General features: G+C 42.9%; 1 protein-coding gene across 2 annotated transcripts in view; it reads left to right on the top strand.

The window, feature by feature from the left end:
* LOC129867628 (ras-related protein Rab-6B-like) overlaps positions 1-5,304 on the top strand; it is a 169,198-nt gene extending 163,894 nt beyond the window's left edge. For both annotated transcript variants that reach the window (XM_055941150.1, XM_055941151.1), the window contains exon 8: positions 4,518-5,304. In XM_055941150.1, coding sequence (XP_055797125.1) covers positions 4,518-4,582 — 65 coding nt within the window. In that variant the 3' untranslated portion in view covers positions 4,583-5,304. The remainder of the gene's footprint in view (positions 1-4,517) is intronic.
* Positions 5,305-11,796: the final 6,492 nt, after the last annotated feature.

Raw genomic sequence — 11,796 nt, 5'->3', positions numbered from 1 at the left:
GTGGAGGAATATAGGGACACTGCTTTATGACAGGTCATCAGGGTGACACTTATGTCCTCTCCTCCTCCACCTCATCCCCCTCTCCTCTCCTCCTCCACCTCATCCCCCTCTCCTCTCCTCCACCACCTCATCCCCCTCTCCTCTCCTCCTCCACCTCATCCCCCTCTCCTCTCCTCCTCCACCTCATCCTCCTCTCCTCCTCCACCTCATTCTCCTCTCCTCCTCCACCTCATCCCCCTCTCCTCTCTTCCTCCACCTCATCCCCTCTCCTCTCCTCCTCCACCTCATCCCCCTCTCCTCTCCTCCACCACCTCATCCCCCTCTCCTTTCTTCCACCACCTCATCCCCCTCTCCTCTCCTCCTCCACCTCATCCCCCTCTCCTCTCCTCCTCCACCTCATCCCCCTCTCCTCTCCTCCACCACCTCATCCCCCTCTCCTCTCCTCCTCCACCTCATCCCCCTCTCCTCTCCTCCACCACCTCCTCCCCCTCTCCTCTCCTCCCCCGTCCTCCTCTCCTCCAGGCCCTCTGTGTCTCTGTTGACATTATATGTGATTTCCAAATGGCACCCTTTTCCCTATGTAGTGCACTACTTTTGACCAGGGCCCATAGGGCTTTGGTCTAAAGTAGTGTACTGCGTAGGGAATAGGGTGCAATTTGAGACACGCACATCCTTTTGTCTTAATGGAACGGGAGCCTGTGTTGTTACAGAACCCTATGGACAGTATCGATCTCCCTACTGGGGAAGAGAGAGGCGTAACCGATGTGAAATGGCTAGCTAGTTAGCGTTTCAATCGGTGACGTCACTCGCTCTGAGACCTTGAAGTAGTGGTTCCCCTTTTGCTCTGCAAGGGCCGCGGCTTTTGTGGAGCGATGGGTAACGATGCTTCGTGGGTGACTGTTGTTGATGTGTGCAGAGGGTCCCTGGGGACGCGCGAGGGGACGGACTAAAGTTATACTGTTATGGAGGCAACATCCATGAGAAGGAGACATGATGAGGGGACGGGAGGGGCACATGCAAGTACACTTCTTACGTGGTTAAGGAAACTCGCCAAGTATGCATGGAAGTAGACAAAGCCAACACCCACAAGCACAGTGGTCCTTCAGGGACAATAAACAGAAAATGACAGCTCTGCTTTTTCCTGGAACAGTCCACCAGGGATTTGGTAGCTAAAACATTAAAAAACACACAGAAGTTCTGAACAATCGACCGTCTTGCCCTATAGCTGGGGGGGGGGGGGGGGGGGGGGGGAATTGAGGGCTGATATTTATATTTACGAGGACCAATTGTTGTAATTGCCTGTTTGAAATGGGGGGGCAGGGTGTGTGTTGGGATGGGAGAAGGGTGGGTCATCCTGGAGTGTGATTTACTATCGGTGTCAAGGCCTAAGGCACGAACCTCCCCTCTGTTTCTAGTATGGAGCAATCGCTTCTCTTGCTTTAGGCCCTGGCCTGCATATAATCTCCGCTGCAGAGAGGAGAGGAGAGGAGGAGATCTCTGTGCAAGGCAGGTTTCTAAAGGAACAGGGTCGTCCATGTTAATAGGAGTCTGAAAAACATCCTGGCTTCTAGCTCCTCTGAGACCTCCTGTGTGTCCCAAATGGTGTCCCTTCATAGTGCACCCAATTTCCTTTATAGTGCACCCTAATCCCTTCATAGTGCACCCTATTCCCTTAATAGTGCACCCTATTCCCTTTATAGTGCACCCTATTCCCTTCATAGTGCACCCTATTCCCTTTATAGTGCACCCTAATCCTTTCATAGTGCACCCTATTTCCTTTATAGGGCACCAGGCCAGGATCAAAAGTTGTCCCCTATATGTAGGGAATGAGGTGCCATATGTAGTGCCATATATGTAGGGAATGAGGTGCCATTTGTAGTGCCCTATATGTAGGGAATGAGGTGCTATTTGTAGTGCCCTATATGTAGGGAATGAGGTGCCATATGTAGTGCCATATATGTAGGGAATGAGGTGCCATTTGTAGTGCCCTATATGTAGGGAATGAGGTGCCATTTGTAGTGCCCTATATGTAGGGAATGAGGTGCCATTTGTAGTGCCCTATATGTAGGGAATGAGGTATACAACAGATGTAGTAGACCTTACAGTGAAATGCTGAATACAACAGGTGTAGTAGACCTTACAGTGAAATGCTGAATACAACAGGTGTAGTAGACCTCACAGTGAAATGCTGAATACAACAGGTGTAGTAGACCTCACAGTGAAATGCTGAATACAACAGGTGTAGTAGACCTTACAGTGAAATGCTGAATACAACAGGTGTAGTAGACCTCACAGTGAAATGCTGAATACAACAGGTGTAGTAGACCTTACAGTGAAATGCTGAATAAAACAGGTGTAGGTAGACCTCACAGCGAAATGCTGAATACAAGAGGTGTAGTAGACCTTATAGTGAAATGCTGAATACAACAGGTGTAGTAGACCTCACAGTGAAATGCTGAATACAACAGGTGTAGTAGACCTCACAGTGAAATGCTGAATACAACAGGTGTAGTAGACCTCACAGTGAAATGCTGAATACAACAGGTGTAGTAGACCTCACAGTGAAATGCTGAATACAACAGGTGTAGTAGACCTTATAGTGAAATGCTGAATACAACAGGTGTACTAGACCTTACAGTGAAATGCTGAATACAACAGGTGTAGTAGACCTCACAGTGAAATGCTGAATACAACAGGTGTAGTAGACCTCACAGTGAAATGCTGAATACAACAGGTGTAGTAGACCTCACAGTGAAATGCTGAATACAACAGGTGTAGTAGACCTCACAGTGAAATGCTGAATACAACAGGTGTAGTAGACCTCACAGTGAAATGCTGAATACAACAGTATGCTTACTTACAGGCTCTAACCAAAAGTTCAAAAAAAGGTATTAGGTGAACAATAAGTAAAGAAATAAAAACAACAGTAAAAATATACAGTAGAGAGGCTATATACAGTAGAGGCTATATCCAGTAGAGAGGCTATATACTGTAGATAGGCTATATACAATAGAGGCTATATACAGTAGATAGGCTATATACAATAGAGAGGCTATATACAATAGAGAGGCTATATACAGTAGAGAGGCTATATACAGTAGAGAGGCTATATACAGTAGAGAGGCTATATACAGTAGAGGCTATATACAGTAGATAGGCTATATACAATAGAGAGGCTATATACAGTAGAGAGGCTATATACAGTAGAGAGGCTATATACAGTAGAGAGGCTATATACAGTAGCGAGGCTATATACATTAGAGAGGCTATATACAGTAGAGAGGCTATATACAGTAGAGAGGCTATATACAGTAGCGAGGCTATATACAGTAGCGGGGCTCTCATGGCTGTCACGGTAAAGAAGATGGAAACGGGCATGTCTTACTGGGAAACGGGTTAAGTCTTACTGGGAAACGGGTTAAGTCTTACTGGGAAACGGGCAAGTCTTACTGGGAAACGGGTTAAGTCTTACTGGGAAACGGGTTAAGTCTTACTGGGAAACGGGCAAGTCTTACTGGGAAACGGGTTAAGTCTTACTTGGAAACGGGTTAAGTCTTACTGGGAAACGGGCAAGTCTTACTGGGAAACGGGCAAGTCTTACTGGGAAACGGGTTAAGTCTTACTGGGAAACGGGTTAAGTCTTACTGGGAAACGGATCAAGTCTTACTGGGAAACGGATCAAGTCTTACTGGGAAACGGATCAAGTCTTACTGGGAAACGGGTTAAGTCTTACTGGGAAACGGGTTAAGTCTTACTGGGAAACGGGCAAGTCTTACTGGGAAACGGGTTAAGTCTTACTGAGAAACGGGTTAAGTCTTACTGGAAACGGGTTAAGTCTTACTGGGAAACGGGTTAAGTCTTACTGGGAAACGGGTTAAGTCTTACTGGAAACGGGTTAAGTCTTACTGGGAAACGGGTTAAGTCTTACTGGGAAACGGGTTAAGTCTTACTGGGCCTCAATTAAAGAAGCTTAAGTTAAACTTTCAAAGTAAGAACTCTGTGTTCCACAGGAGGAGTAAATATTGAATGGTTGATACGTGATCCTGTTATAACGCCCTCGTACATCGCTGCCTTGAAAAGGTAAGACTTTTTAGTCGTAGATGTATGAGCAACAGCACCACCTAGTGTCATAGAGATCATACTGCAGGTCCAAGTTAAAACAGTACCAATGTTATGACTATAGAGGACAGTGAAGCTACATCCCTGAGTTACAGAGACAATTAGACACCTTTTTTTTTTCAATTCACCTTTCCTCGATTCCTCACATCCACTTCTTCACATCCTTCTCAAAACCTATTGGAGAAGAACGTCCGAGAGGAAGAGCCTTAGACCCCTCTCCTTTAATACAATTGAGAAGGAGGCGAGGAGACGGGGTGCCAGGAATCAGGGTAAGACTATTTTTAGATAAAGACATTGAATTCTGTTTCACTAAAGTGTAGAATTGAAAAAAGCTAATGGTAAACGTGTTTTTTTGCAAATGCCTTCCCAAAGCTTCCTTAACCTGTCTTTTCCCCCAGTGATTGACATCAAGATGGACAAACCGCAGGAGCCTCCGACCACTGAAGGCGGGTGCTCCTGTTGATCCTGATTGGAGGTTTTTCAACCACTTGCTTGTTGTGTTGCTTCCTATTGGTTAGCTTCCACTTGAGTTTTCAGATTAGAATCTGGTCTTTTCATCTAAATGTTGGTTATCGGTTGGAAACTAGCGTGATACACATAGAATACTGTACTTTATTAACGAATATTGCCAACAAAAAAAAAAAAAGTCTTAAAAAGTATTACAATGATCAAAATCATGAATAAAAAAAGTCCCTTAACCACATAAAACATACGTAATATATTTGTTTTTGTAAAAGTAGAATAGAATGTTTTCTTCTTCTTTGTCTTCTTTTTTTGTATTTTTGTAATGTTAAAGAAAATAAAAAGACACAGACAAATTCTCCTCTTGGTTAGAGGCTCAAATGGCACCCTGTTGTTGTTCCCTATATATAGTGCACAAATAAGGCCCTGGTCAAAAGTAGTGCACTCTGAAGGGAATAGGATGTCATTGTGATGGAAAGAAAGAGCTGAATTGGAACACGCAGCCTAATGACTAGAGAGGGCAAACTGACCAGTAACTTTTCACTGAATATCTAATGCATGCATGCCAATTATTACTATTATTACTATTATTACTATTATTACTATTATTATTATTACTATTATTACTATTATTATTATTATTATTATTATTATTTTAGGTAGGCTTATTAATGTACTGTCTGCTGATGTACACTGTTTACATATGAAAATGTTCTTAACTTACACGTACGTGTTCACTCATTTATTTTTTGTCTTCACAAAATGCTGTGATTGAAAACTGGATTTTAATCATGTGTGCACTAGTGTGTGTGTGTGTGTGTGTGTGTGTGTGTGTGTGTGTGTGTGTGTGTGTGTGTGTGTGTGTGTGTGTGTGTGTGTGTGTGTGTGTGTGTGTGTGTGTGTGTACGCTTTCTATATAAGAAACTGAAGAATGCAACCATCCATAGAGGGCAGCTGCCAATCGGTGTCCTCACTGAGGCCCATATTCCAGCTGGTTATCACTACTGTAGAGGCCCATGTTCCAGCTGATTATCACTACTGTAGAGGCCCATGTTCCAGCTGGTTATCACTACTGTAGAGGCCCATGTTCCAGCTGGTTATCACTACTGTAGAGGCCCATGTTCCAGCTGGTTATCACTACTGTAGAGGCCCATGTTCCAGCTGGTTATCACTACTGTAGAGGCCCATGTTCCAGCTGGTTATCACTACTGTAGAGGCCCATGTTCCAGCTGGTTATCACTACTGTAGAGGCCCATGTTCCAGCTGGTTATCACTACTGTAGAGGCCCATGTTCCAGCTGGTTATCACTACTGTAGAGGCCCATGTTCCAGCTGGTTATCACTACTGTAGAGGCCCATGTTCCAGCTGGTTATCACTACTGTAGAGGCCCATGTTCCAGCTGGTTATCACTACTGTAGAGGCCCATGTTCCAGCTGGTTATCACTACTGTAGAGGCCCATGTTCCAGCTGGTTATCACTACTGTAGAGGCCCATGTTCCAGCTGGTTATCACTACTGTAGAGGCCCATGTTCCAGCTGGTTATCACTACTGTAGAGGCCCATGTTCCAGCTGGTTATCACTACTGTAGAGGCCCATGTTCCAGCTGGTTATCACTACTGTAGAGGCCCATGTTCCAGCTGGTTATCACTACTGTAGAGGCCCATGTTCCAGCTGGTTATCACTACTGTAGAGGCCCATGTTCCAGCTGGTTATCACTACTGTAGAGGCCCATGTTCCAGCTGGTTATCACTACTGTAGAGGCCCATGTTCCAGCTGGTTATCACTACTGTAGAGGCCCATGTTCCAGCTGGTTATCACTACTGTAGAGGCCCATGTTCCAGCTGGTTATCACTACTGTAGAGGCCCATGTTCCAGCTGGTTATCACTACTGTAGAGGCCCATGTTCCAGCTGGTTATCACTACTGTAGAGGCCCATGTTCCAGCTGGTTATCACTACTGTAGAGGCCCATGTTCCAGCTGGTTATCACTACTGTAGAGGCCCATGTTCCAGCTGGTTATCACTACTGTAGAGGCCCATGTTCCAGCTGGTTATCACTACTGTAGAGGCCCATGTTCCAGCTGGTTATCACTACTGTAGAGGCCCATGTTCCAGCTGGTTATCACTACTGTAGAGGCCCATGTTCCAGCTGGTTATCACTACTGTAGAGGCCCATGTTCCAGCTGGTTATCACTACTGTAGAGGCCCATGTTCCAGCTGGTTATCACTACTGTAGAGGCCCATGTTCCAGCTGGTTATCACTACTGTAGAGGCCCATGTTCCAGCTGGTTATCACTACTGTAGAGGCCCATGTTCCAGCTGGTTATCACTACTGTAGAGGCCCATGTTCCAGCTGGTTATCACTACTGTAGAGGCCCATGTTCCAGCTGGTTATCACTACTGTAGAGGCCCATGTTCCAGCTGGTTATCACTACTGTAGAGGCCCATGTTCCAGCTGGTTATCACTACTGTAGAGGCCCATGTTCCAGCTGGTTATCACTACTGTAGAGGCCCATGTTCCAGCTGGTTATCACTACTGTAGAGGCCCATGTTCCAGCTGGTTATCACTACTGTAGAGGCCCATGTTCCAGCTGGTTATCACTACTGTAGAGGCCCATGTTCCAGCTGGTTATCACTACTGTAGAGGGCTTGGGTTTGCTGCTGCTGTTGTTGCGGCTGCACTGTGTCATACTATCTACTATGGTATTGTGATTAGGTGTTTGTCCCAAAGAGCACCCATTTACATTACATTTAAGTCATTTAGCAGACGCTCTTATCCAGAGCGACTTACAAATTGGGCTTATCCAGAGCGACTCACCCCTACTGCCTATACAGTGGACTACTTTGGACCAGGCCTATTCCCTGTGAATAGAGCAGAGTGGACAGAGGATAGGTCTGCAGAAAGCTTACCCCTAGCCTCCTAAACAGTAACTCATTATTTTATGCATTATATGAAGTTCCCCTCCACTGTTTCTGTTCTGTAAAAAAAAAAAAAAAAAAAAAACAGATCGTCATTCACCTCATAAACAAGTTGTAACAGTACCCTCGTCCTAGCCTGAGGGCCAGTCTGTTTGTGTTATCATGCCAACTCCCTGTCACTCATTGTCATGCCAATTGACAGTCATGGAGTAAACAAGGGCACAAGCGGGGGGGGGGGGGGGGAAAACAGGCTATCCTGGTATTTGGTAACAGTTACGTGTTCCTGTCAAATAAATCAAGAACAAATGACTCATTTGCACATGTAAATATTTTCAGGTTATTAAGAAGTTGTTCCCATAGGCTTAGAATCCCGTCAGAATTCAGCGTAAATCACTTTTCTCTGACTTTGAACTTGAAGCTGCAATATATGTACCTTTTCTGCATGACCGGACAAAATTCAAATTAGAAATGTGCATTATAGATCTGTTTGAAGATCTCATTGAAAGACAGTCTGAGAAGGGGTAGATCTGTTATTCTATGTGCCCTATTTCTATGCTTCCCGTTTTTAAGTTTCGTTTTTGTATTTTTTTTACTTTCGGTTTTGTACACCAGCTTCTAACAGCTGAAAATACAATATTTTTGGTTTTTGAAAATATATTTCACAGCGGTTTAGATGGTACAGTGATTATTTACACTATACTTGATTGTTTTGTCACATATAAACTTAAATTTGGCAAACTATTAAAATTGTAGCAATGAGAAATGGCGAATCATTTCTGCGTCGTGTATCTTTAAGCATGAGAAAAGCTCTATTCTCTTTGGGTGGAGATGGAAGAAATGAAGGTGTGTCTACAGATACACCATATTAATGAAGGTGTGGAGGAGGCGTGTCTACAGATACACCATATTAATGAAGGTGTGGAGGAGGCGTGTCTACAGATACACCATATTAATGAAGGTGTGGTGGAGGCGTGTCTACAGATATACCATATTAATGAAGGTGTGGAGGAGGCGTGTCTACAGATATACCATATTAATGAAGGTGTGGAGGAGGCGTGTCTACAGATACACCATATTAATGAAGGTGTGGAGGAGGCGTGTCTACAGATATACCATATTAATGAAGGTGTGGAGGAGGCGTGTCTTCAGATACACCATATTAATGAAGGTGTGGAGGAGGCGTGTCTACAGATACACCATATTAATGAAGGTGTGGAGGAGGCGTGTCTACAGATACACCATATTAATGAAGGTGTGGTGGAGGCGTGTCTACAGATACACCGTATTAATGAAGGTGTGGAGGAGGCGTGTCTACAGATACACCATATTAATGAAGGTGTGGAGGAGGCGTGTCTACAGATACACCATATTAATGAAGGTGTGGAGGAGGCGTGTCTACAGATATACCATATTAATGAAGGTGTGGAGGAGGCGTGTCTACAGATATACCATATTAATGAAGGTGTGGAGGAGGCGTGTCTACAGATACACCATATTAATGAAGGTGTGGAGGAGGCGTGTCTACAGATATACCATATTAATGAAGGTGTGGAGGAGGCGTGTCTACAGATACACCATATTAATGAAGGTGTGGAGGAGGTGTGTCTACAGATATACCATATTAATGAAGGTGTGGAGGAGGCGTGTCTACAGATATACCATATTAATGAAGGTGTGGTGGAGGCGTGTCTACAGATATACCATATTAATGAAGGTGTGGAGAAGGCGTGTCTACAGATATACCATATTAATGAAGGTGTGGTGGAGGCGTGTCTACAGATATGCCATATTAATGAAGGTGTGGAGGAGGCGTGTCTACAGATACACCATATTAATGAAGGTGTGGAGGAGGCGTGTCTACAGATATATCATATTAATGAAGGTGTGGAGGAGGCGTGTCTTCAGATACACCATATTAATGAAGGTGTGGAGGAGGCGTGTCTACAGATACACCATATTAATGAAGGTGTGGAGGAGGCGTGTCTACAGATACACCATATTAATGAAGGTGTGGTGGAGGCGTGTCTACAGATACACCATATTAATGAAGGTGTGGTGGAGGCGTGTCTACAGATACACCATATTAATGAAGGTGTGGTGGAGGCGTGTCTACAGATACACCATATTAATGAAGGTGTGGAGGAGGTGTGTCTACAGATACACCATATTAATGAAGGTGTGGAGGAGGCGTGTCTACAGATACACCATATTAATGAAGGTGTGGAGGAGGCGTGTCTACAGATATACCATATTAATGAAGGTGTGGAGGAGGCGTGTCTACAGATACACCATATTAATGAAGGTGTGGAGGAGGCGTGTCTACAGATATACCATATTAATGAAGGTGTGGTGGAGGCGTGTCTACAGATACACCATATTAATGAAGGTGTGGTGGAGGCGTGTCTACAGATACACCATATTAATGAAGGTGTGGTGGAGGCGTGTCTACAGATGAGCTGTATTCTCACCTTGACTTAATTTCCTCATAAATCCACCACCTTTACACACCAGGAAACCATGAATAAGGTATTCATGAGGTTTTCACGAGCAAACCTGCCGGTTCTAAATGGGAAAAACATTATTTTATTTTTTCCTGATGAGAAATAACAGCATTTTCCACGCACTGTAATTTACTACTTGATAAGAGCTATTGATAACAGCTAGGTAAAGGAGTCATCCTTTTGGAGAAGGGAATTGTAGATATAAATGACACTTGGTTTAGATCTAATTTACCTTGTAAACTCTGGAGACAAATGTGAAACCCAGTCTTATAGCAGCAAACTGAAGCATATCAACTTTCCCACAGTAAAGTATATAAAACGCTGTGCCATTATGCAGAATTTAAGTTGTGCAATCTTTTAACTCGAGATTGTCTTAATTTGTCATCTCTCGACTTTCTCTGTTTCCTGTTTCTATCATGTTAAATTTAAGTCACTATCAGTATCGACCGTCAGTAGTCCTACTAACAACACATATTACACTGTTTGTTCCCTTCAGTTGGTATAGCCTATATTATAATTATATTTCATTCCATTGTTTCGTTTAGCCTCCTTTGGTTCCTCTGTAAACGCCGTCACGGCCATGTAGTTGTTGCCGAGGATCGTTAGTGACAGTTGATAATATATCAAAATGAAAAAACAGACATATGGGCTAATTAAATCGCTATGGAGTGGAGTGCAGAAAAATTATTATAATAATACAAAAATATACAAATTTAAAATAAAAAAAGACTACAAATAAAAAATAAAAATAAAAACATTTTAATTAAAATGGAGTGGAGTGAAAAAATATATATAATAATGATACAAAAATATACAAAAACTTCAAAAATAAAATACTGAAAATAAAAAATATATTACTTTTTTTTTTTATGAAAGTGAAGTGGAATGCCGTAACAGTTTGAACCTGATGCATGGTGAAATACTTGGCTGTGTCATCAGACAGTTCCATGGTTAGTACAGGTAATAGATGAGGGTCTAACCTACTATTGAACACTATTCTCCCTGTTATAACAGTTCCATGGTTAGTACAGGTAATAGATGAGGGTCTAACCTACTATTGAACACTATTCTCCCTGTTATAACAGTTCCATGGTTAGTACAGGTAATAGATGAGGTTATAACCTACTATTGAACACTATTCTCCCTGTTATAACAGTCCCATGGTTAGTACAGGTAATAGATGAGGTTATAACCTACTATTGAACACTATTCTCCCTGTTATAACAGTTCCATGGTTAGTACAGGTAATAGATGAGGTTATAACCTACTATTGAACACTATTCTCCCTGTTATAACAGTTCCATGGTTAGTACAGGTAATAGATGAGGTTATAACCTACTATTGAACACTATTCTCCCTGTTATAACAGTCCCATGGTTAGTACAGGTAATAGACCAGGTTATAACCTACTATTGAACACTATTCTCCCTGTTATAACAGTCCCATGGTTAGTGCAGGTAATAGATGAGGGTCTAACCTACTATTGTACACTAATCTCCCTGTCATAGTTCTATGTACACTAGTCTCCCTGTTATAGTTCTATGTACACTAATCTCCCTGTTATAGTTCTATGTACACTAGTCTCCCTGTTATAGTTCTATGTACACTAGTCTCCCTGTTATAGTTCTATGTACACTAATCTCCCTGTTATAGTTCTATGTACACTAATCTCCCTGTTATAGTTCTATGTACACTAATCTCCCTGTTATAGTTCTATGTACACTAATCTCCCTGTTATAGTTCTATGTACACTAATCTCCCTGTTATAGTTCTATGTACACTAATCTCCCTGTTATA

The sequence above is a fragment of the Salvelinus fontinalis genome, chromosome 12 (assembly GCF_029448725.1).
Source record: "Salvelinus fontinalis isolate EN_2023a chromosome 12, ASM2944872v1, whole genome shotgun sequence".
In the NCBI taxonomy this organism is placed as follows: domain Eukaryota; kingdom Metazoa; phylum Chordata; class Actinopteri; order Salmoniformes; family Salmonidae; genus Salvelinus; species Salvelinus fontinalis.
This window is presented reverse-complemented; position numbering and strand designations above follow the sequence as displayed.